The 23,962-nt window shown below is 35.7% G+C and overlaps 2 protein-coding genes across 5 annotated transcripts; both read right to left on the bottom strand.

Annotated features, from left to right (window-relative positions):
* Nucleotides 1-2,981: 2,981 nt before the first annotated feature.
* On the bottom strand, nucleotides 2,982-13,288 carry LOC113781988 (probable 3-hydroxyisobutyrate dehydrogenase, mitochondrial). 4 transcript variants are annotated; one of them, XM_027327897.1, is made up of 10 exons: nucleotides 13,139-13,288; nucleotides 12,371-12,459; nucleotides 11,912-12,026; nucleotides 10,361-10,511; nucleotides 9,398-9,480; nucleotides 7,927-8,022; nucleotides 6,290-6,432; nucleotides 5,803-5,887; nucleotides 4,334-4,413; nucleotides 2,982-3,313 (listed from the first exon to the last, which is right to left on the bottom strand). In XM_027327897.1, exons 1-10 carry the CDS (start codon nucleotides 13,262-13,264, stop codon nucleotides 3,226-3,228), a joined length of 1,056 nt encoding a protein of 351 aa, XP_027183698.1. In that variant the 5' UTR covers nucleotides 13,265-13,288; the 3' UTR covers nucleotides 2,982-3,225. The 4 variants fall into 4 exon arrangements, with proteins under 4 accessions (XP_027183698.1, XP_027183701.1, XP_027183700.1 ...); XM_027327900.1 differs by lacking the exon at nucleotides 12,371-12,459 and having other exon boundaries at nucleotides 13,139-13,200; XM_027327899.1 differs by lacking the exon at nucleotides 13,139-13,288 and having other exon boundaries at nucleotides 12,366-12,456.
* An 8,108-nt stretch (nucleotides 13,289-21,396) lies between these two features.
* LOC113783772 (3-ketoacyl-CoA synthase 19-like) lies at nucleotides 21,397-22,953 on the bottom strand. The gene has a single exon (XM_027329981.1). It carries the CDS (start codon nucleotides 22,951-22,953, stop codon nucleotides 21,595-21,597), a length of 1,359 nt encoding a protein of 452 aa, XP_027185782.1. The 3' UTR covers nucleotides 21,397-21,594.
* Between the last annotated feature and the right edge of the window lie 1,009 nt (nucleotides 22,954-23,962).

Raw genomic sequence — 23,962 nt, 5'->3', positions numbered from 1 at the left:
AAGAAAGCAAATTTTCATATAAGGGGGAGGGATGAGTTGGGTGGTAAAGGGAGAAAGAATGTAAGTGAAAAATTCCGAATTCGAGAACTCCGACTTATACTTTAAAAAAATTCTGTATCAAGACAATGTTAATGCACTAGTAACCTTATATATCCTCATGAAGCGCCTGCAAAATTAAAGCTTGAAATAAGAATTTGATTTGAGAAATGAACAGAAGCAATATGGACTTACAACGAAGAAGCGAAAGCTATAATTTTTTTACATTTTAGACATGTACGACAATTATGCCCAACTTTCTTACATGTACTGCACTTTTGATCATCTTCGACGAACTCAAAAACTGATGGATTTCGAAGCATGGGCTTGTATCCTTTTCTCTTTTTTAGATTTGAGGGCCTTTGTCTATTTGAATAAGTCATAGATTCACTAATTATTGGAAGAGAATGAATAAGTTGGCATACTTGCCTTTGCGTATCTTCTTCATGTTATCACTTTGATCTTCTAAGCCTCCACATGCAAGTAAACAATCTCATGTGAAAGGCCTAAGTTCTATTTTGAAGATAGGAAGCTGAAAAGAAACAAGGGATGTTAGTCTTTGTAGTTTGGCTTTGGTAAGGTCAGTCATAAATTTCTTCTTTTGTTTTGATACAGTCAGGCATGACAAATAAGGTTCGGCCTGGACATAATAGAAAAAAATTTATTACTTTTTTTTTTAACCGGCAAGTATACAGACCGACTAAATCAAAGGGGTGTCTTGGTACCACTTTTGAATTTTTTTCACTCCAGGTGGGGTTTGAACCCCCAATTTAAATTTCTTTTTTGTGGCCACTGAACCAAAACTCAATGATTAGGAAAAGTGTGATTACAATAAACGAAGAGTGCTAATATCATTTCTCATCATTAAAACTATATGTTATAGTTGAAAGTAAATATAACAAATTACTAGGATTTGCACGAAAGATTATACGATGTCTTTTTTATTGATCACACACTTATACGATTTTTAAGTCACCGCTTTGAGCCAAGACATGTAAAAGACACTTTGCACGAAGTGCTGTTTCAAACCAGCCATGAGAATTAACTAATTAGAAGTCGTAAAGAAATCTCATAAGTTTCCTCGTGATTGAAAGTCCCATGTTTTTCATTTTCTAAAGTCCCAAAATATTTGTTACGTATACAAAGTTAAACAACTTTTGAAAATAATTTTCCATTATTAGTCCTTGTCCAATTATTTTTTAGATGACACATGCAATTCTGATTAGGATAAATTACATATAACCCCCGGTGGTTTCATCTATTATCACATAATCCCCCTAACGTTTCAAATTAAAATGTCCACTTCACTCGTTTATAGTTTTATGTAAAGTGAAAACTTACAAAAAATAGCCCATGTAATGTTGTTAATTGAAATACCAATAGTACCCTTATTTAAAGGCTAAATCAATTGACAATTTAATTTCCTTGTATAAAAGTATAGGGAGATTACGTGAATAAATGTAAAAATTACAGAGAGATAAAGTGAATATTTATACATACCATAAGTGAGTTACATGGAGATTAAGATTTTATCACACGTGCTTTTAGAGTGCGTTGTTTATTCCATTTATTTTCCATTTTACATAAAATCATAGGAGAGTTATGTGGCTATTTTGAAACGTTAGAAGGTCATCTAACATTATGTAAAATTACATGAGGATTATAAGTGAGTTACCCTTCCAATTAACACTTTGGGGGGCAAAATTAGAAGCAATTGAGTAAGATCGTGATCAAATTAATACTAGATTTTAGAAAAATGAGAGTCAAACTAGGAAGGAGAGTAAAAGAATAAAGTAGCCGAGAATACTGTGTCAAAGAAATAAATATATGAAAATAATTTGAAAATAGAATCAACAAAGGATTACTATAACCTATTTAATCAAAAGAAAACCTCTTCTATTCTTCGTATAAAAAAATGTAAATAAATAAATATATATATCTGCTAATTCTTTAAATGAAAAAAATTTCTCAAGTCCCCAAGTTTCTTTCATTACAAAGTGCCTTTTACAACTTAAATGTGCAAAATGATTTACCTAAAAATATCATTTCAAACACTTGAGGCCTGATCAACAATGGAGGAAAGGAATGGAACTTCACACATGTCTAGATTTAGACTGACTTGAGAATGAAAAATCTCTCAACTATGTCTCTCTCTGGAGTTTCTCCAATACTTGAATATACAAGGGTGTGTTTTGGTTTTCAATCCAAGGGAGATTCTAAAATTACCAGGGAAAGGAAAATGAAGGGTTTGAGAGGAAAATAGAAATCTCATGGTCACATTTCTAACATCCTTGTTAGCTGAGCTGATAGGAAATATTGTTAAATTGTAATCCATTTCTATCTTGCTCCCACTATTTCTGGTTCCTTGTAATATTATCAAAAAAATTATTTTAGTCAATAAGAATTACATAATTTTTCATTTCAATTTTGACCAATTGACTAAAAATACTTCTTCAAAGTATTCATTATCTACAAAACCAACTGAAAGATTTTAGCACAAACACATCTTGGAGAGTTCATGATATGGAGGTTTCAAGTGGTGCTTCCATACCCCTATAGTCGCTCGAGTTCTCTCAAATAAGAGAAGCATGTATCTCTCACAAACACAACAAAGTTAAAGAGGGGGGAAACATTAAAGAGGGGGAAAAAACAGGTTATAACAATAATAGTGGCTCAAACATGCAAATAACAGGCTTAAAATCTCCAGAAGAGGTAAAAATTATCAAAAGTTAATACTAGAGGACGTATACTGACCATATTGACAATCGTCACAGCAATTCAAGAACATAGCAAGGCTGCAAGTTCAGCTAGTTAATAGAGCGACTAAAAGGACCTTGTACATACTTTGAAGGGTTAAGATCTAGGTTTTGCTTTGAAAAACAGCTTTAAAAAACAAAACAAGAGCTCCACCAACAAAAGAATGCTTATATTTAAAGAGATTCATAGTGCAGAAGAAAGCTGTACTATATGTGAAAACTCATTCAAGCACGATTGCAAGTAAACTACACTAGCTGCTCATACAGGAAAGGAGATGTAAACAAGTGTTGCCACACTTAAGATGTCCTTGATCATGTTTAATCATGGCCATACACTGCAGGTAAGTATTAGATTGAGTTTGTGAAAAATACTGGGATCTGAATCTGGATAAAAGATGTTGTAGGATATGAAATTTTCTTTCAGATAACGAAACTATAGCTCATCGTTTCCAGGGTAATAGTGGCGGAAGACGCATGAGAAGTCCTTCATTCCATGCCCATCATTGCAAAGCTGAGTGAATCTGGGGAGGAAAAATGTCATGTTAGTACCGTCATTGAAATTCAAACTTCCATTCCAGAAGCAGGATCTTAACATGTCATCCTAAGTAAAAGATTCCCCAGAATTTTTTTCCTCTCTGAAGCAATAAGAAACAAAAGGAAATAATGTTCTAAAAGCGGCTTCAGTAAGTATCAATCAGCATGGACTCTGAGAGAGTTTTACAGTTGGCACAATCTTGACATCATTGAAACGATCCACCAAACTATTGTGTGCATGATGAGAGGCCCCATAACAATTTCCAGCAGCATTTCGTATTTTAGCACGTAGAGAAGCAAAATGGATGCATGTACACATATTAGATATCTGTTCACAGCCTAAGCTTATTGAATTCGCGTCACTTTTTGACATTTGGATTGCAATTCATAAGAGCTGAGTGAAGAGGCCATTATCGACAGTCACATAACCTTTCATCCACCACTTTCTTAACACAGTAAAAAAGTGATGCTAGAGCCAGATTTGGTCTACAGCTAAGACTAGGGCATTGTTTACAAGTTCTAACACCATGATATACCCTGTCAAATAGTTGGAATTTGTTTGGTTGATACACAATGGCCTGGGCGACATACTATCATTACCATTGTTTTTATTGAAGTCAATGCAGTTAGCATCAGTGGGCTGTGGCACATTAAACAAATTGGCACATCTGTTAATGTTCTGACCAGAAAAATCAAATGATCAGCAACTTCAGCAAATGCAAGTTGCTTTTCTCCTTACCCCTATTGTTCTAATCAATTACATAGGCTCTAAATGTTTTACTAAAGCAGTATTATAGAAACCAGATTGCTCATCTCAATAGCTATACCATCCGAACAAAGGTATGTTATGGTCCCTAGTTTTTTAGTATCTATTGACAATTTGACATATTATCCATCTAAAATTGAGTTATGGTTAAGGAACTTACTGTCTCAACTTAAATCAAATGATTATAAGAGGTAATTGAACTAAGAATTCCATAGCATTGTTATGATAAGGGAATGCTCACATCTTTTCTGCTTGAGATGTCAGTGGAAATTCCAAACCTACTTCTTTGGCTGATTCTGCAGCAAGATTTAGATCTTTAGCCTGAAATAAAAAAAAAAAAAAAAAAAATTAAGTAAATTTTAATCGTGAAAGAAGATATTAGCAAAGATTGTTACAAAAGCAAATTTTTTATGCACAAGTAATGCACATGGAGACAAACTACAATTTAAGCATGCAATTTTGGAAACCCCAAGAGACGGAAGAAGATAGTGTCCAGGACCTTGGTGTGAATTGGCTCTTCTCTAGTTACAGTTTCCTTTAACTGACAAGCAATTCTACATTTACCATCTATCTTGTTTATTCCAAACAAATCACGGGGCAAGATACAATGTGAGTGTTAGTGGAAGAAGGGCTATCTCTCCTGAACAGGACAAGGAATGATTTCTTTGTACTAAACAAATTTCATAGGATTGGAGATAAAAGAGGAGACAAATACTACAGGCTCCCCAAAAATTCGGACATAGCAAATGAAAGAAAGAACAGAAAAGTGGATTAGCTTTCTTGTCAAACTCAAACCCATTTATACTAGCTCACACTCTCCCAGTTTTACCTGGTTTTGTATTGGTTACAAACTTAATATATTACATGAATATGCATACCTCAGTTCTTCAATGCATCACTGATGGCCATAGCCTGCACCACCAACCACCAACCCACCCCCCCACCAAACACACACAAAAATAATAATAATAATAAGACATTGTTCAGTATGCTCAGGATTCAGTCTTTTACAAGATAAGTTTTTCTTAGCAGGCCCTAGATTAACTTGTAAGGTTGTAAAATCAACTTCTACAATGTATTACTAAAGTTATCAAATTGAGCTTCAATTAAGACTTGTTGGAAATATGGCAACACAACTGTTTAGTGCTGCCCCTTTCCTTCATTCCACATGCACATACAATAAGCACAATCTTTGCGTCTCCACCTGTAAACGCTCACAAACAAATGAACAAAAAACACAGAGATCTTCATGTTCATTCTTTCTAAACATCCATATTCAGCATTTCCTGCTGTCGTAAGAGCAAAAGAATTGACCAGTTTAGAGAACCATACCAGCAGCCCTAGTTAACCTTCATGCATAATACAGTCTCTGCATTTTGTGTTTACCATGGGGCTATACCGTCTTAAGCAAAAGATTGTATGTTTACATCTAATGTATTCCCAGAAAGTATAAAGTCTACCTCTTTATCAACTCCTCTAATTTCTCTAGCACTATGCTTAATTGAAAGAGAATGATACTGCTATATGTCAGTTAATGAAAGATTGAACTCCAGACTAAACCATGATTTGGCCTCAAGTGCAACTCTATTTCAAAACTAAAAAATAATAATAATAATTTTATACCTTAGACAAGACAGAGAAAAAAATTTCATTGAATTGACAAAGAATATAGAATTGAATTATCACATATCAGGGGAGAAATCTGCGTACCATCAACTTTGATGCAAACCCACCATCATAGTTCCTTGAAGCAGGCACCCCATCCATCACTCCAGGCACTGGATTGTAAGTATCACTGTAATATTTATATAGATGTGTAATTAGAAAACAGTATGATTTTGGTGAAAACTATCATGGACTACAGAATCAACTTCATATGCCTAGCGTGAAGTTAATGTCTTTTTTATTTTCATGCCATCACAAAGCAGTTAGCTTTAGGAATTAGGGATCCTTTTCCTGTATAGCCATCTGAGAGCAACATAATACCACAACAAATTCTGCCTGAACCCCGGTTGGTTATAGACCATCTTTGAAGAAGGAAGCACAAAACGAAGCACTTTTCATAATATCAATTAACTTATCATGATCACGCCAGTTTAGCATGTTTTGTCAGAAAAGCCAGCCGTAGCTCAAACTGAAAGCAAGTGCTATAAGTTCGAAGTATGTCTTAGAAGGAATCCAAATGTAAATGCAATACCTACTCCAACAGCGAGCACTTGAAGAATTGAATATCTTGGTCAGAGTACTGGCAGCAATACCCAATTTCTGACCTAAAGCAAGGGCCTCTGATACACCAAGCATACTGACAGCCATTGCCAAATTGTTACAGATCTTTGCTGCCTTAATAGAAAGGGAAAGTAAATGGAATTTTAATTGACAATACCTAATTGCAAAAGAGATTTTAGTTTTCAACAAGGACAACCACCAAAAACTTTTAAGACATGCATGAATCATGGTTGCCAAGGAAACTAGATTACACAAACTTAACAAAAATGAAGGTAAAGGATTTCGTGGCTTTTTTATATATCTGTAGATTTTGTCCTGTATATTCATTGACAATATATCTGACTTGAAATGTAAAACTGAGATCAGTAACAGATATCTTTTCCTGCACTCTTATGGACTATTAGCGTGTTAAAACAATTTAATAGAGAGCTTGTTATTACATTGCACTCGCTGTCCATCTCTGTGTTAATCTGCAAAACCCGTAATTGTTGACTTCTTGTTGCTTCCAAGCTAGGTTTATAAAATGCATGAAACTAATAGCAACTATATCACAGAACCTAGACGTCCACTCATGTGATTTAGAGCCTATAAAATCTAGGAAATGAAACAGCAGGAGCAGCTTAGAAATTTCATGTTTATATGCTCACAATTTTTCTCATTTTACAGCAAAAAATGACATTATCTAAAGATTCTCAATCATCTTTTCTTGTCCTGTTTGAATATATGATGATTTCCATAAACAAATTGACATTCAGTTCCTTTGGTAGTCCTCTGCTGGAAGAACAGAAGACCTGGAATATATTTAGTTGAATTAGCAGTCTTCTCCCGTAAATGCCACTCAATTTCCATTTTCAGATTGTCCGGACAAATGTTTTGTCCATGTTGGTGATGATCTTATCATCTTAGAACAGCGTTATGTGTAGTGAGCAAGCCTTTCTCAGATGATTTTGGTCCACTACTCAAGAAACTTTCCGTAGTCTTTATGCATGTTCACATGCAACGGGCAGTAACCTCACTTGAATAGAATGGAATTGAGTCAGAATGAACCAAGTCCACAAATGATGTGGACTTACACATTTTGACACTAATATACTTCAACCTTTAAAGACTAAATGCACCAAGTCCACAAATGATGTGGACTTTCACATTTTGACACTAATATACTTCAACCTTTAAAGACTCAATTAGTCTTCTTTCTCCAAAAACAGACATATCTGCTCATTTATGAATTGAACCAGCGGGTGCCACAAATCATCCTCTTAGGCAAAAATCCTAATATGTTCCATAGAACTATGAGTCAAAACCACCTACAGATAACCTGGCCAGGGGATCCATGGGGATGAGATGTTAGTATGGCCTTATGAAATGAACATACAAAGCTGAAGACCAATCAAAAGCAATTTGCATCAAGTTAATTTTTTTCAGTTTTCCAATGTCATATATCCTCTTCATATTTTTGCATAATAATAATGAACGCAAAGTTATCAGTGCAAGAGGCATCTGGAGCATACAATGGAAGCTTAACAAAGTCAGAATTTAAGCTATCAACACAAAGCTTTTGGATTTGGAGTGTTTGATTGCAGTATCTTAGGAAATGCTAACACGTACTGAACCATTTCCTGCTCCACCACAATAAATTGTGCTTTTCCCCATTGAGAGAAATAAGGGTTTTGCAGCCACATAAGCTTCCTCCAAGCCACCCACCTGAACGACACATCATAAGATGTTGATTAGTACAAGAACTCATATGAGTCAGTCTATTAAGCCACAAAAAATTTTGAAAATTAGTCACTCAAGAACAAGAAAAAATTGACACCCATCCATGTAACGAGGAAATATTATTCTGCATACAAATATACAAACTGACAGAACAGAAAAAGAGATTGATAAGCACAACATTCAATGACATCTTCAATTTGAGTCATATGAGTTTAAACTCTCCCTCTGTTCCAAAAGTGAATGTCATATTTTCCTTTCTGGGCTGCTTTCCTTAAATGAAACTTTTGATCCTAAGATAATTCTCTTTCAATACCCTGCACACCAGCAAAAGCAAACCCTTCCACATATTATAACATATCTTCAAAATTAAATAAACTAAAATGTGGTCTCCCCATGTTATTGACTTCTATATTTAAATTATTAGATGTTTCAGTTTCAAAATTAACTCATGTAAAAGTCAGACAATGACATCCAGCTTAAAAGCAATAAGTATTTCACCAAAAAGCCACCAGAAAGCCATGAGGTTGAATTCCAGAAAATAGGAAGTCAAGTTCACACTTCTACACTGCCAATATTGAAATGATTTATCAAACCATAGAGCTGAGTCACCAGGGACTTAACTAAGAGCTGATGTTTTGCACTATTTAGTTTTACATTTACAGAAATCTGGATGGATGAGGATAGGGTCTGAATTGTCAATTCAAGCTATCTAACAGGTATAAGTAGAGACAAGCAAAACAAATGACAGAGACTCAGTTATATAAAAATGGTCCCGGTAAATTTTAACTGATGGGGTAAACATTGAGCATGTTCCCAGGTTGTCAATCCCCAATTCATATTTTCTGTAGGTCAGCAGGTAATGCCAACTCAGCAACACTATCTGTTGTGTCCATGCAGGCACTTATCTTCTCCTTTAAACAATTTGCCCGACTTGATGGCAAGCAAACGGAATAGTTTAATGGACATACTGGTATGTGTCCAAGATAAAAGTAACACGTTGCTGTTTGCTCACAGCCTATGAACATCCCAAACTATAAGCACTTAGACAATCCTGAAACGAATAAGTAAATTGAAAGTGTATCTTAAAAAGAGGTTAATTGCTTTAAGCGTCTGTTTACACCATTGCACCTATAATTAAGGAAAAAATCAAGCATAGTCCCATGTAGAAAAGCTTGTGATTACAGATTTGTTTTTATGGTTCAGAAAGTGCTTTGGAACAAAGATAGCTATTTTTAATTGACAACAAGTTTACTCAGGGCATAACCCCTTCAAAGAAACTAGACTTGCTTCCCCACAAGCGTGTGTACCAGACCATTGCTCTATGAAAGTTTTAAATGCTTATAAGAATACAGAAAACTACCATGAAAGTAAGTGTTCCAGCTTGAGCAGCAAGAACACCTCCGGATACAGGAGCATCCAACATGGCCGGAACCTCAAAACCATCTGTGTAAGATGTAGCAAGTTTAATCAATTACAGAAAATGACAATTATCTTGCGCACCTAGGCGTTGTTTTTATGCAAAAACATGTAAATGCATTTTTATAGGAAGAGAACAGAACACAAGAATGCCTGTAGACAATAAAACCACATACTGGTGTGTGAAATGTGCATATACACAGCACTAATAAAATTTCTTCGTGGATATTCAAGTGAACAAATGTTATGGTAGATCCATTTATTAGTTGAAAAAACAACAAGTGTTCCCTAAAAGATATTCCCACGCCCTCCCCACCCGCCCTCCCAAAACTATAAAAAAAAAAAAAAAGAATTACATTTCGATTTTTGTTGGCTAATCATCATAAGGATGAAACTGAATAATACTATAGGAAACAATGTTCCAGAACTGATTTCATTGACAGGTCATGCAGGATATCTGCTTTGTTCAAACATGTATGGAACTAAATAAAGACAGCACACAATGAGTTAGCTTGCGAAGATTAAGTGCATGACATCAACTAGAAGAAAGAAGGCAGACTAGTCAGGCGTAAGTTTTCTTTCAAACTGAAATTTTTTAACTTTCCTCTTTCTTTTCTCAAAGGTTGATCATAAGCCTCATGAAGCAGGCATACTTAGGAAACATGTAAAGCTCTTTACTTTGTGAAGCTTTAATGCATTTCCCCAATGATTCGTCATCCTCTTAGTTGGATCTCTTCTGTCATTCCCAGGAAAACTTGTTTACATAAATCACTCAGAGCTTGGACAATCACAGATTAAGATTACACCGTGGAGGTAGATAATAATTAAAGGTTAATGCTGTTTAAATATCTGTTGACCCAGGGTTTAGGTAATGGTATGAAAGCATACAGAACTTTGTAAGGTGTACCTCTTTTCCTTTTCAGAGAACAATCAGCTATGGTGGCAGAGAGCTTTCTTGACGTTTGAGGGTCAATTGTTGATGAATCTATGAACAACCACGGTCCAAGAGTATTACCATGGCTGAGCAAACCATTTCGTCCAGTGTAAACATCCAATACCTACACAATAAGAACAGTATAATAGAACATAAGATAGTGCAAAGCAAAATAACCTTTCAGGAGTAGAAATTTAATGTTGAGATTACAGAGCCTGGCAAACATGAGGCACATTGTGCGGAATCAGTCTGGTAGAATTATTGAATTATTAGAAAATAGAAAATGTTACCCAAAACACATGCTGAAACTGCCCTGAAGCAGTTCAACTAATGGGAAGAAATAAGTGGCAAAACCCAGAACCAATAGCTGGTCACACCAACACAGTAAACAACCAGTTAAATACTTCTAAGAGGGACGATTACACACCTCATACAGTCTTGCTGACTGAAAAGGGTTTCCTTGGCACACGAGGTATTTTACACTCTTGTTGACAGTCATAGCAGGACTGCCAGGGGGTCTTGCACCAAGGTTTTCATTCGTCTGATAACTAATGGGAAGGTGGGGAGTATCAGACATAAGTAAATGACAGCAGCACAAACCAGGCATCACAACCAGCTTATGCCAAGATCTTAAACAATTGAAAGAGCTTATGGTGCATCTGTCTTAGTTAGTTTACTTGAAGAATTGGTTAGCATTTATGATACATGCATACTAGATCTTAAAGAAACTAGTAGCTTTAGCTCTTATTGCCACATAACACCTTACGAACGCCATAAAGAATTGAAGTGATAAAAATATGAGAAACCCCCTGTCAACATTGTTTCCATAGGCTACCAAATATAATGTTTTTCTGTTACAATTGCAGCATACAGACATCCAAATCCTACTTTTAACAATTTGAAATTCTGAAATGCCTGTCATCATAATTAATGGAATCCACTTCTTCAGAGCAGAGGTTTTTTTTTGTTCACCTTTATGCTTTAGCTTTCGCTTCTTTGAAATTCACTGGTATACGTTTTTGTCTTCTTCTGCAAGTCAACATGATCCTCAGTACTTATCCTATGTTGGCACTTCTAGTGAGGACAACAATTTTTGGACGCCTACGATTTGAAGCTGATTTTGAGATTCATTTTGAAGTGTCCATGCTTTCATTGCTTTAAGCTGTAAGTCTGCTTCTTCATCAGGAAACATCTTACCAAATTTTTCAAGAGATTTTTCCAATTAGTTTTACGTCCATTCATTTTGGAGGGGCTTCCATATCCGAGTTTTTGACGAGATAGAGTTCAAAGAGTCTTTTGCTTTCTGGGCTTTACTTGATTAATTGTTGGTTTGTGCCAGAATGAAGTCATTTGAATGGCATGTATCAGTTATGTGATACAAATACTCTCCTTAGTTGAGATAGAAATTGATTTTAGTGCTTCTAGTTTGAGTCTTTGGGTTTGAATAATTTGTTCCTAATATTCCCTACATCCCTAATGCCTAGAAAATTCTGAGAATAAAGCAAATTATAGCTTCATACTCACATGGTTTGAAGAAGGCAACATTGTGATCAAGACGTCACTACTATCCGCAACTTCAAAAGGTGACTCTTTTGTAAGAATCCCCCTCTCTGAGAAAATCTTCATGGCATTGTGGTCTCTGGAGAAAAATTTTGGAAAAGAAATAAAATTGAAAAATAAAGGATGAACACATGCTTAACAAAAATGTGGTCTTGTTATTCAAAATAAAGGAGTACACTCAACACGTAAAAGCATGATTATATATGCACTAAATCTCCATTGCTTTTGGAAAATAAATTAAATCATAAGCATCTTTTGATTAGAACAACAACAGGAAAGGAGGATGGCAAGACCAGACAACAACAGCTGGATGCAGCAGAACAGGCAATTGCAATAAGGAACAAGAAGTTGAACTCTCACTACAAACTGAAAACAAGTCAAGATGCAGATAAACAGTCAAATGAACAGAGCAAAGTACGTTACACATCATGAACGGTGAGATTGTATCCATCCTCAATCAAATTATTAGCCATTCGGGATCCCATATTTCCTAAACCAATAAATCCAATTCTCTGCAACAACAAAATAAAATATCAACAAAGACAAATCAAAAAAATTTAGCACATAATGCCCTTAAAAAGATACTTCTCGAATCAGTATCATGTTTGTCAAATTTAATTGCATTTCAACCACTCAAGAAATGGTAAACAAAAATGAAAACAGAAATAAGACATAAGGTTACTGAGGAAGATACTAGAAAAAGAGAACAATTTACTCTACAGCTCTATCTAAAGATTGATGATTCCGGAGTTGTAAATGTATGCCAAAAAAATTTACACCAGATTAAGGAACCAAACTACACTCTTTCTTCAACAAAATTTGATCCAAGCAAAAATTACTGAATCTCTTGCAAGCTCAATTTTCAAAGATGTTAGCAAATCAAACATGAATTTTTAATCCCATGAGTCCAAGAACTTGAAGCATTCTGAATAAAAGAATCCACAATAATTCTTACATGCGTAATTAATTTCCATTGATTAAAAAAAAAAATCCATCCCATTAAACTTCCGGCAGAAACCCACTAGAGCATAGCCATCAAACAATAAAACATGAGTTTAATTGCCCTCTGATTTTTAAACGAAGCAAGAAAACTTGTGATTCAACCTTTTTCTGCAGTTTTAGCCACAGTTGAAACATAGCATTACTGATCATATACAAATTTTTTTTCAGGAATTCAGGAGCAGAGCTTACTTGAAAGTGAGAGCGAAGATTGGATGCTGAACAAAATGAACGGTTGGAATAAGACAAGTGACGAAGAGAAGAAGTATATTTTTGGAGCTGCTGATGAAGTAAAAACCTTAATCTGGAAATCGCCATTGCTGAGCTAAGAGTTACTTTACGGTCTTGTTTGTTTTGACCCAAAAAATAAACAAAGGTCAATTTCATATTTATAGTTAAGATTTAAAATTTCGATATTGTTGAATTGGTCCTTGGACTCATAATAGAATCTCAATTTGCAGGTCTGATTCTTAAAAATATTATCAATTAGTCCTACATTTAATCAGATGTATCCAATAGGATACTCTTTTTTTCTTCGGAACGTTAGAGTACTTTCATTGATCTTTAAAGGGAGCTTTACAATCCGAGCAAAGACTCGATAATCTCTACATATCGTGTTCAATGACACGGAGGAATGATGCCTACCTCATCCAACAAAATGCCTAGAGCATATGAACTAACATTTGTACTAATATCATTATCATCATTACTAACTAAGCAAAAGGAGCACATTCGAAACAATGATTTTAGACTTAAAATATCCTCAAGAAGTGTTGTCAATCTGCAATCAGCAGTCCTTCTATTTTTAAGCTGCCTCAAGAGTTCCTTATTTTGGATTTAATGTTTGGCTTTGCTCCACTGTCTTTCCAACGCTTTGCATATGACCAGTTTGATTGCTAAGACATCATCAATGTTCTTGTTCCCAGAGCTTCTTTCTTTTATTGCCCAAAAAACTATGACTCCGTTTGGCAACCTTCTGACTGTAACTCCAACTCCAAGCAGTGCTGACCTCTGTTGACCTGTAGTTGACACTCTCAAGTTTATTAGATCCTGGTCCTCATGTTCTTGACACTCCTCATCCTATTCTGGCATTGTTTCTGCTATGCTCAATTTGGTTTTGTTTGATCCTAACTCATCTTACTTCAACCATTCTTTGTGTGCTTTTGAATAACTCTGCATGGTTGATAGCTGGACTGGTTTTCAAATTATTTCTTGTTTCTTTCCTTCCATATCTGCCACAGAATATTGGCAATGAGGCCAATATGGCTTTTACCATCAAGTCTTTTCCTAGCCTCTGTGATGCTGCTCCACCATCTTCTGAAATTGCCTAGCTGATCTTTGGCTCCATCCCATGTTATTGGGGCTGCTTTCCAAATCTCTCTTGTTAGGAGGCAATGCAGCAGTGTGTGTTCTACTTTTTCTGGTTCCTCTCCACATCTTTACACACTGGATCCCCAATTGATGCTTTCTTGTAGATTGCTTCTCTGACTGGGAGAGCTCCGTTAATACACTTCCATATGAAAACCTTAATTTTGTGTTTGATGTTGAGCTTCCACAGAGTATTCCATATTTGCTTGCTTTGTTGACTACCTTCTTCAAAGCTTGTTCCACCAGTCTCCATCTCTTTGTTCCTTCCTGAGCTTTCTTCAATTATCCACTTGTATCCAGAGCTTACAGTGTACTCTCCTTCTTCACTGTACTTCCAATAGTTGGAGTCTTCTCTACCTGATAGACTAATAGGAATATTAAGAATCCTCTCTGCATCAGTCTTGTTGAAGAGTCTGAAGATAATATTTGTATTCCATCTTCTACAGTTGATGAGTTGCTGTACTGTTTCAAAATCACAGTTTTGGGGTCTGGGAGTAGTAGGTTTACCAGAAGGTGATTCTGGTATCCACCTATGCTCCCAGATATTAGTACTGCTCTCATTACCAATCCTTCTTAGTACTCCTTTTTCAATGAGATCTCTAGCTTCCAGTAACCCTTTCTAGAATCAAGATGCACCGCTTTGCACTTTACATGTGAAGATTGATTTCTTGGGAAAATACTTGGCTTTCAACACTTTGCTGACCAAGAGATTTGGTATAATAATTAATCTCCAGATCTATTTTCCTAGCAGAGCTTTATTAAAGGCTTCTAGGTCCTTAAATCCCAATCCACCTTTCTTCCTTCCCTGAGCCATTTTCCTTCAAGAAATTCAGTGCATTTTGTTTTTGCCATTAGTTTCTCCCTACCAATAGTTTGCCATGGCAAAACTGAGGTCCTTGCAAAGTTTCCTAGGCAATTTGAAACATGACATAATGTAGGTTGGCATGGCCATTGTGACTGCTTTAAGCATGACTTCTTTTCCAGCAGGACTGAGAAGTTTATTCTTCCAGCTTTCTAGTCTTCTTTTGATGTTGTCTCTAATGAAGCCAAAGATTTGCTCCTTTGTCCTTGACACAACCATGGAAAGACCAAGGTATTTTCCTTGTTTCACTTCTTCCATACCTCCTAGAGCAGTACAAATTTTTTGTTTCTGCCTACATGTCAAGTTCTTACTAAAAAACACAGATAATTTTTCTAAGTTGATCAGCTGTCCAGAAGTCTGTTCATAGACTAAGAATCTGCATGAGTTCCTCAGTTTGTTGCAACTCAGCTTTACAAAAAATGAGAGAATCATCAGTAAAAAAAAGATGAGTGATGTTGGGGCCCTGTCTACTAATCTTCAGACCTTTTATTCTTCTATTTTCTGCTGCACTTTGGAGTAGATTCGAAAAGCCTTCTAAGCAAATCAAGAAGAGATAATGTGAGAGAGGGTCTCCCTGTCTTATTCCTCTTTCTGGCCTCACAAAACCTTTGACTTCTCTATTGCAATTGAAGGAGTATGAGACTGTTTCCATACAACTTGAAATCTATTTGATCCATTTCTCACAGAACCTCATTTTCTGCATCATAGCTTTAAGGAAGTGCCATTCCACTCTATCGTATGCTTTAACCATGTCTAACTTGATACCCATATACCCTTCTTTCTCTTGCCTTTTGTTTTTCAAAAATTGCAAGCATTCATGAGCAATGATCACATTATCAAGAATTTGCCTATCTGGAATGAAAGCTGATTGGTTTTTACTGATGCACTTATCTAGGACAGACTTCAATCTAAAGCCAGGATTTTAGAGATGATTTTGTACAGGACACTACAAAGGCAGATAGATCTATAGTTTTTCAGACCTATAGGGTTCAGAATTTTGGGGATGAGAGAAATGACTGTGTGGTTAATAGATTTAAGCATGCAGCCAGATAAGAAGAAAGATTGGATAGCCTTAACCACATCACTCTTAATCACATTCCAGAATCTTTGGAAGAAAAATGGGGTCATTCCATCCACACCTGGGGCTTTGTTTGGGTTCATGGAAAAGATAGCAGATCTAATTTTCTCCTCATCTACAGCTTTAGTTAGATTAAAGTTCATTTCCTCATTAATAGACTGAGGAATACCCCTTAGTAGCTCGATATATCTCCTCCCACTTCACTAGAGAATAAACTCCTATAGAAATTGGAAATCTCAGAGACTAATTCCTCTTCATTCTTTGTCCATGATCCATCCTCCCTTTGAACGTTGAGGATCCTATTTCTGGTTCTCCTTCCTCTCACATAGGCATGAAAGAAACTGGTGTTCTTGTCACCTTCTCTTAGCCAATTCACTCTAGCTTTCTAACTCCAAAAAGATTCTTCTTCTTTTAGGCCTCTTTTAGCTGCTCCTTAAGTTCAATCATTCTCACTTTTTTGTTCTCAAAGATTGACTTATCAAAGCTCTCTAGCCTATTCTTTATGTCATTGATTCTTGCTTTGGAATTTGCTTGGAAAGTGTTTTTCCACTTCAGGATCTCAATTCTGCAGTTTCTCTCTTTCCTGGTAACTCTGAACATTCTTGTCCCTTGTTCCTCCTTGTTCCAAGCTTTCTCAATGACTTGCTGAATCCCCTCCTTCTGTGTCCACCTCTTATCAAAATAAAATCTTTTTTTCTTTTTTCTGGCTCAGTATCTAGAATTAACAAACTGTGATCAGATGCAAAGGACTCCATGTGCTGGCAAGTTGCTCCTTCAAACTTTTGCACCCAGTCATAGCTACTTAGACACCTGTCTAGTCTTTGTCTCACTTCCCCTTCATTGTCCCAATAATTGCTCCAAGTCCAAGGGTGGCCTTCAAAACCTATGTCAACTAGGCTATTATCAGAGATGAAATCCTTGAAAGCCTTAAAGCTCCTTTCCTCTCTCTTAAGTCCCCCTCATTTCTCTTCATTCGAAACTATATTATTAAAGTCTCCTGCAATCACAAATTTCTTCCCCCACAACCTTTTCCTTTCACTCAAAACTTTCCATTGTTGCTTTCTGATTTGAGCATCACAGTTTGCATACACTCCTATAAACTACCACTCTTCTAGTGGTTCCCTTCCCTCTATTTTTGCTTCAATAGTGAAAGCTGTTTGAAGTATTGCCAGAACTCTGATCTTGTATTTCTATAATAAGCACATACCACCTGACCTGTTCATAGCCTCAGTTACCACACTGTTATCAAATTTTAGCCAGTTTTTTACTCTGTCCATATATCTCTTTCTATTCTTAGTCTCACTAAGGACGATCAAATCTGGAGAGAGGAGGTTGTTAACCTCCCTCAAATGAGGAATTGTCAAGGGGCTCCCCACACCTTGATAATTCCACACCACAAGTCTCATATTTCCTTGGGGGCTCCATTAGGGAAAGACCTCACCTCCACTTTAAAAGGCTCTATTACTTCCACCAGCTCTGCTGATTTAGCTTTTTTCCAGTTTTAATCCTCAGCTCCTACTTCCTCCATTTCCTCATCTCGAAAAGTCATTTTCCTCTTTCCCATGCATGTCTGATTGTTCTCTTGGCCATTCAATTCTCTTAAGGGCCATCTGGCTTTACTGGGAGACTTCAACTTTCTACTCATTCATTTTTATTGTTTTCTGATTGCCTCCTGTACCCTCTCATTATTCTTGCATGTCTCTTGGGTCATCATCCCATCCTCTTATTCTTCTCCCAATGTTCCAGACTTATCAATAGTATTTATTCCTAAATTACTATCCTTCTCCATCTCAGCAGCTTCCTCCACCATTTGGGTCTTTACTTCATCTTTGCAGTTTGCTTCTAGTTGCTCAGCCACCAATAGGATACTCCAAACCTTACAAAAAGAAAGGAGGAAGAGAAAATGATGAGGGCTTGAGAGTTAAATTAGAAAGCTCAAGTTTGGTAGACTAATATCCCTGCTAGCTAAACTCAATCTTAGGGACAGATATATAATATTTTGTTCTTATATCCAATATTTAATAGTAATCTTGTCGGGAAAAAAAAATGGTCGAATTATAGATAGAAAATTTTACCCTTTAAAAAGTCATTTTATACTGTGTAAAAAATTTTTGTCAAAAGAAGAAAAGCAAGAATAAAAAACCTTGGTGCTACAACTAAATATGATACATTGAGTGATTAAAAGTAAGTACTTGCACAATTTTGTAGTTAAAGGTGTTAATTGTGGATGGATAATAATGACTATTTCATCAATAATTCATCTAATGCTACTTTACTAAAAATTTTCATGAGTTCATTATCATCTGATTCCAACCATAGCTATCAGAGTAAAGATTAAAATGGAACATTATCATCCTTCTATTGATTTTGTGGTTCAAAATATGATTTAATTTAGTAAGGGTAGATCCAAAACAAATTTCAACTTCAAGAATGCCCTGAATAGTTGTTAGTAATATTATTCATTTCTGACAAATTTGATGCCCAACTTGGTCACAATGGAGAAACAAACTTCACGTACATAAGTCTTCATTGTTGAATTGTACAAGAATGTTTCAAAATATACGATAATCGAATTCATCACTTGAGAAAAAGATGGATTGAATGGTACAGAAAGAAAGAGCATTAGTGAGAGATCTCTAATTTGAGACCTCCCACTTATACTAAAAGGAAAAAAGAAAAAAAAAACTCATCACTCCCGCAGCTGTATGCCGCATAACTTGATGCACTGGCATTCTTTCATATGTTGGCTTTTTCTTTAATTTTGCTTATAGTTCAAAATCCTACTTCGTTTTTTAGTCACATTTGCCTCTATATATGTCATTATGATTCTTCAAGGTTAGCTATTGAGACATAAAATGATAGACAGTTTAAAGTAAAGAAAAATTATAAAGATGTAAAATCTTCATATAGTTAACTACCCTAAATATTTCTGATTTTTTCTTTTCTTTGAACAGTCATTATATGGGTTAACTACACTTCAATATTAGTGGGGCATATTTTGTGCTATTTCAATAAACTAGTAGCAATGCACGTGCAATGACCATGAAAATTTTGGGCCCAAAACTGTAAAGCAAATTATTCGAATGACCACTAAACTTTTGGAATCATCGAGTTTGGCCACTGGACTATTTAAAATTTAGATTTCAGGTCATTCCGTCAAATTTAATCATTAATTATGACCTTTTCTTTTGTCTCGTAAATCGTGCGACCACTCAAATCTGTCATGTTTAACGATGAAATCTAACAGAATGGCTTGAAATTTAAATTTTAGATAGTTTAGTGGCCAAAAGTTTGATGGCCATCCAAATAATTTGCTCAATAATCCCCTAAATTTCTATAATCCTTCTTGAGAATTTCGTTACCAATTCACATATCAATCAACGTTGATTTAAATCTTGGTTCAATTATAAATCATAAGCGCCAACAAATGGAAAACGTGAATAGCGTAAATCAACTTGAAGAATTTTACAAGATTCCATGTCCTACGTTTTTAAGATTTAATACATTACACTTACAAGATTTCTCCTAACTCACTAACTAAGCTAATATGGTTCAATATATAGTACGTACTAGCCATCTTCTCGCATATTTTTTCTTCAAAAGAAAAAAAAAACTAAATCGCGTTGTATGCCTAGAAACTTTTCTAGTATTAGATACTGGTTCTGATGAAATATTTTTAGAATTAATTACAATTAATCCGCTTAAAGTATAATCCATTTCTCACTTTACCCTCTTCACTTCTAATTTTTGTCACTTAACTCCCGTTGGAACAAATTACCCTTACATTTCATTATTGTCCCCCACCTCGTTTCACTTTCAACGGTCTGGCGATGTGGGACTTGATAAAGTGCAAGATAGCCAATTAACTTGGCAATTGACTCTACTTCTTATTCCACAGAGATGTATATATCACATCTGCTCAAACTATACATCATTAATTACTGGAATTTGACTCTTGCGAGCTCACAAAATCATGCTTCTCATTGGGTAGAGGCCATTAAAGGCTTGAAGAGCTCTTTCCTATTTAGAGCTTCCATTGCACATGCCTCAGGATTGTACCATTCCATTTTGCTGTTCTAATTTTTCTTTTAGCATTTACTGAACGTGTCTTTATTTCAACAGGTAAAGGGACTCTTTCATTTTTATATTATCAAAGGTTAATGAATTAGACATTGGTTACTTAAATTGACTTGCAAGTTGCAATGCCACAGAAACTAATACTAATCAGTACCATTCATTTAGTATAGTAGCTGTCCATGATTCATTTTTTCTTTTTCTTTTTTTTCGGTAATTGAAAAAGTTGAGTAGGTTCGATTTCGGTTGCTATCATCAGTTAGAGTATGCATCCTGAATCACCACCACTAAGAATTCTTAATTATCATATTTGCAACGAATTCAAATATACGATATTTGTGAAGAAGTAATTTGTCCTTACCAATCGAACCAACTTTTCTTGCCTTCATAATTTATTTTTTCAACAACATATGGACTATGTTCTGGCCCCAGAATCAGATGGTACGTTAATTTGGTACGGTAACGCTGAAAGAAAAGTATGGTGAAGACTTTAGACTTTAGATATAAATGTTATGTTAGAAGTACCATTCTTTGACACATTGAGGCTACCGCTGTCCCTCTGGACTCCTGCAATATTGCTGCATCCTCTTATGCATACAGAGGAGCAATTTATGGTGATTGCTTTTGTGTGAAATTTATTAGCTAATCAGAAAGTTAGTTGCAGGGCAACTTCTTGCTGGTTCTCAATCAATACCATAACTAAAGCCGAAGAAGTAAAACAACTGCAATAAATCTCTGAGACAAACATCCGACAAGCCAGCAATTCAAGTCACTAGTTACTGAATGCTCCTTTGCCTAAATTTTTCACTTAAAAGACGATTTAATGTGCATGAGATAAAAAAATAATTAAAAAATATGTTTATAGACGACATAAAAATTAAAAACGATTTAACGTATATGAGATAAAAAAAAGTGATTGAAAAATGTTTGCGAACAACGTTAAAATTTTTCTTCCAAAAACTACAATCCAAACAAGGAAACCTTTATTGATTAATGCAAGAAATTGGCACACTTGAACAATAGGAATAACAATAATCTATATGGTATCCAGAAATAAAGATTCTGGGAAATAAATCCACACAAACACTAAGCTGAACTTTTTTGTGGATTCTCAACAATAATCTGCCAGGCCCTTTAAGGAGAATTTTAGGGCATGTCGTATTCGTCTAGATTTGCAAATTGTAGAGATCAGACAAACTGGGAAGTTCTCTTGAAAATCAAGAAAATAATATATAATCATCCACTCTGATGAAGCTGAGTGCCTTATCATCGATCCAGCCATCCATACTTCTCCATGAAAGGGTTGACTACAGCATTTGGAGGGTACTCGTCAATGCAATCTTTCCAAGCATTGCCATCCTTCATATCTTTCATTACCTCCCAGATACAAGTATTACACTTAAATCCAGAACCAAAACTTATCATTATTATCCTGTCACCTTTCTTGAGTCTTTTCTTAGCTTCCATGTAACCTAGAACATACCATAAGCCGCCAGCAGAAGTGTTACCAAAGCGGTGAAGCGTCATCCGGGTCGGTTCAAGATCATAGTCAGTTAGCCCCAAACTCTTGCCAACCCCATCTATGACTGCCTTTCCACCAGGATGTATGCAGAAGTGTTCCGCTCCTGTTTTCAAATTCGGAATTGCTGCAGTGAGTCCTTCATCAAGGGATGCCCTCTTGGATTTCCTCCTCTGTGGGAAGGATAATATGATGTACCTTATTATTTCCCATAATGGAAGCATTTTAGGCCCCAGCACTCTCAGATTGATGGTGAAACTCTGAGCTGCAGCTTTGACAAGTTTCTTCGTGAGACGAAAACCTCTGTTTCCATGACCATCTTCCATCTGGATGCAGCAATCATAGGCTTCATCATTTGATCCATAATGAGTACGTACCATGCATTTTAACTTCAAGATAGCTCGATGCTTTAAGGCCTTATTATTGGTGAAAAGCATCGAACAACCACCCGAGCGGAATAAGCAATTGGACAATATCATGGATTTTTCATTGCCACAATACCAGTTTGCACTCAAAGATTCCGTACTCACAACAATAGCAAATGCATTGTTATAAGTCTTGAACAGCTGCTGGACTAGATCAATTGCAACAAGGCTGGCACTGCACCCCATGCCAGAGAGATTAAAGGCCTTGACATTGGACTTCATCTTGTAACGGTTTATGACTCGAGCTGTTAGAGATGGCACGCAAGAAAGTAGGGATACGTTCACCACAAGAATGTCAATTTCTTGTGGAGAAATACTTGTTTTAGCAAAAAGATTGTCAAGTGTTTCAAAGAAAATTTGATCCATCTCGGTTAATGAATCGATTAATTCAGGACGCTCTTCTTTGCCCCGGATGACATTTTCGGGAGCATAAGAGTTTTCACCAATGCCTGCTTTGACAATGGTTCGTAAGAGGAATCTGTATTCTTCCAAGCCAAGATTTTTGTTGCGGAATACGATGGAAGCACATAATTCTGTGTCCAACCTTCTGTCCTCCGTGGCCTTGTAACATTCATAGCCTAGCATGTAACAACAATGGTTTGTCCTCTGCAAGACAAGCTTGTAGAGGTAATATGTAAGGCAAAGGAAACAAAGCAAGCATAGTGCAGTTAAGAGCTCCATGTTTAGAAAAAGAATGTGGAGGTTGGGCTATGGAGGCTTTGTGCCGTTATGCTGGAATCCTGCAATCTATAGATGTAGATTATATAAGACAAAATTTCAACATAATTGCAAACATTAGCACGCAGTAAATGCGTCCAGAATTTGAGTTGTTACGCATTTCTTTTCAGTACATCACATAAAGTAAATTCAACTACCTTGGCCAACTTGAAGAGTATATTGCATACCTTTATCATCTATAGTAAGAAAATATCATGTATACGCTTGCATGCGGTTCACAGTATATTGATATTTAATGTACTTCCTACTATATTTCATAAATCATAAATTCTACTTGATAAAAGAAATTAATCGTAAAAAGCATATGTAACACTTAGAATAAACAACTAGTGAGATGAATGAAAAGCAAACAATTTACTCTGGAAGAAGCTATTAATTAAAAGTGGCTCTATGTAACCGCACAAATAACATCAATCATGCAAGACAATTGGAATAGTAAGCATATATAGCCATACGGGGTGATTATGTGGTAAAGACAATTGGGATAGTAAGCATATATAGCCATACGGGGTGATTATGTGGTATGATGATACCAATAATCAATTTAACGATGCAATATGTGCCATAATCAATTCGTTTAAGTTTTATATTTAAAGTTAAAAAAGTCGCTGTTGGCTTGTGAAGTTGAAGCATAAACATTTTAAAAACTACACCATCATGGCTCCATGTGAAATTTAAGGAACATTTAATGTTGTAAGGTGTGGTGATAAATCGATAACAAATTGTTGTCGGGAGAAAATGATAGAGGTCCTACAAGTCTACAAGATTGGTTAGCATGAATTAAATGTGCAATGAATTAGTATCAACTTTCTTGAATTGACTTGTTGGAGATTTCTAACAAGTGAATGATCTCACTTTCTTGAAGGTATTTGATACCTTGGTATACAACAAAGCCTTAATTAAACTCTCTCAAAAAGGTATATGATAAGTATTGTCAATTATGTGTTGATTG

The sequence above is a fragment of the Coffea eugenioides genome, chromosome 9 (genome assembly GCF_003713205.1).
Source record: "Coffea eugenioides isolate CCC68of chromosome 9, Ceug_1.0, whole genome shotgun sequence".
Taxonomy (NCBI): domain Eukaryota; kingdom Viridiplantae; phylum Streptophyta; class Magnoliopsida; order Gentianales; family Rubiaceae; genus Coffea; species Coffea eugenioides.
Note: the sequence above shows the minus strand (reverse complement) of the source record. Positions and strands in the feature narration are given on the sequence as shown.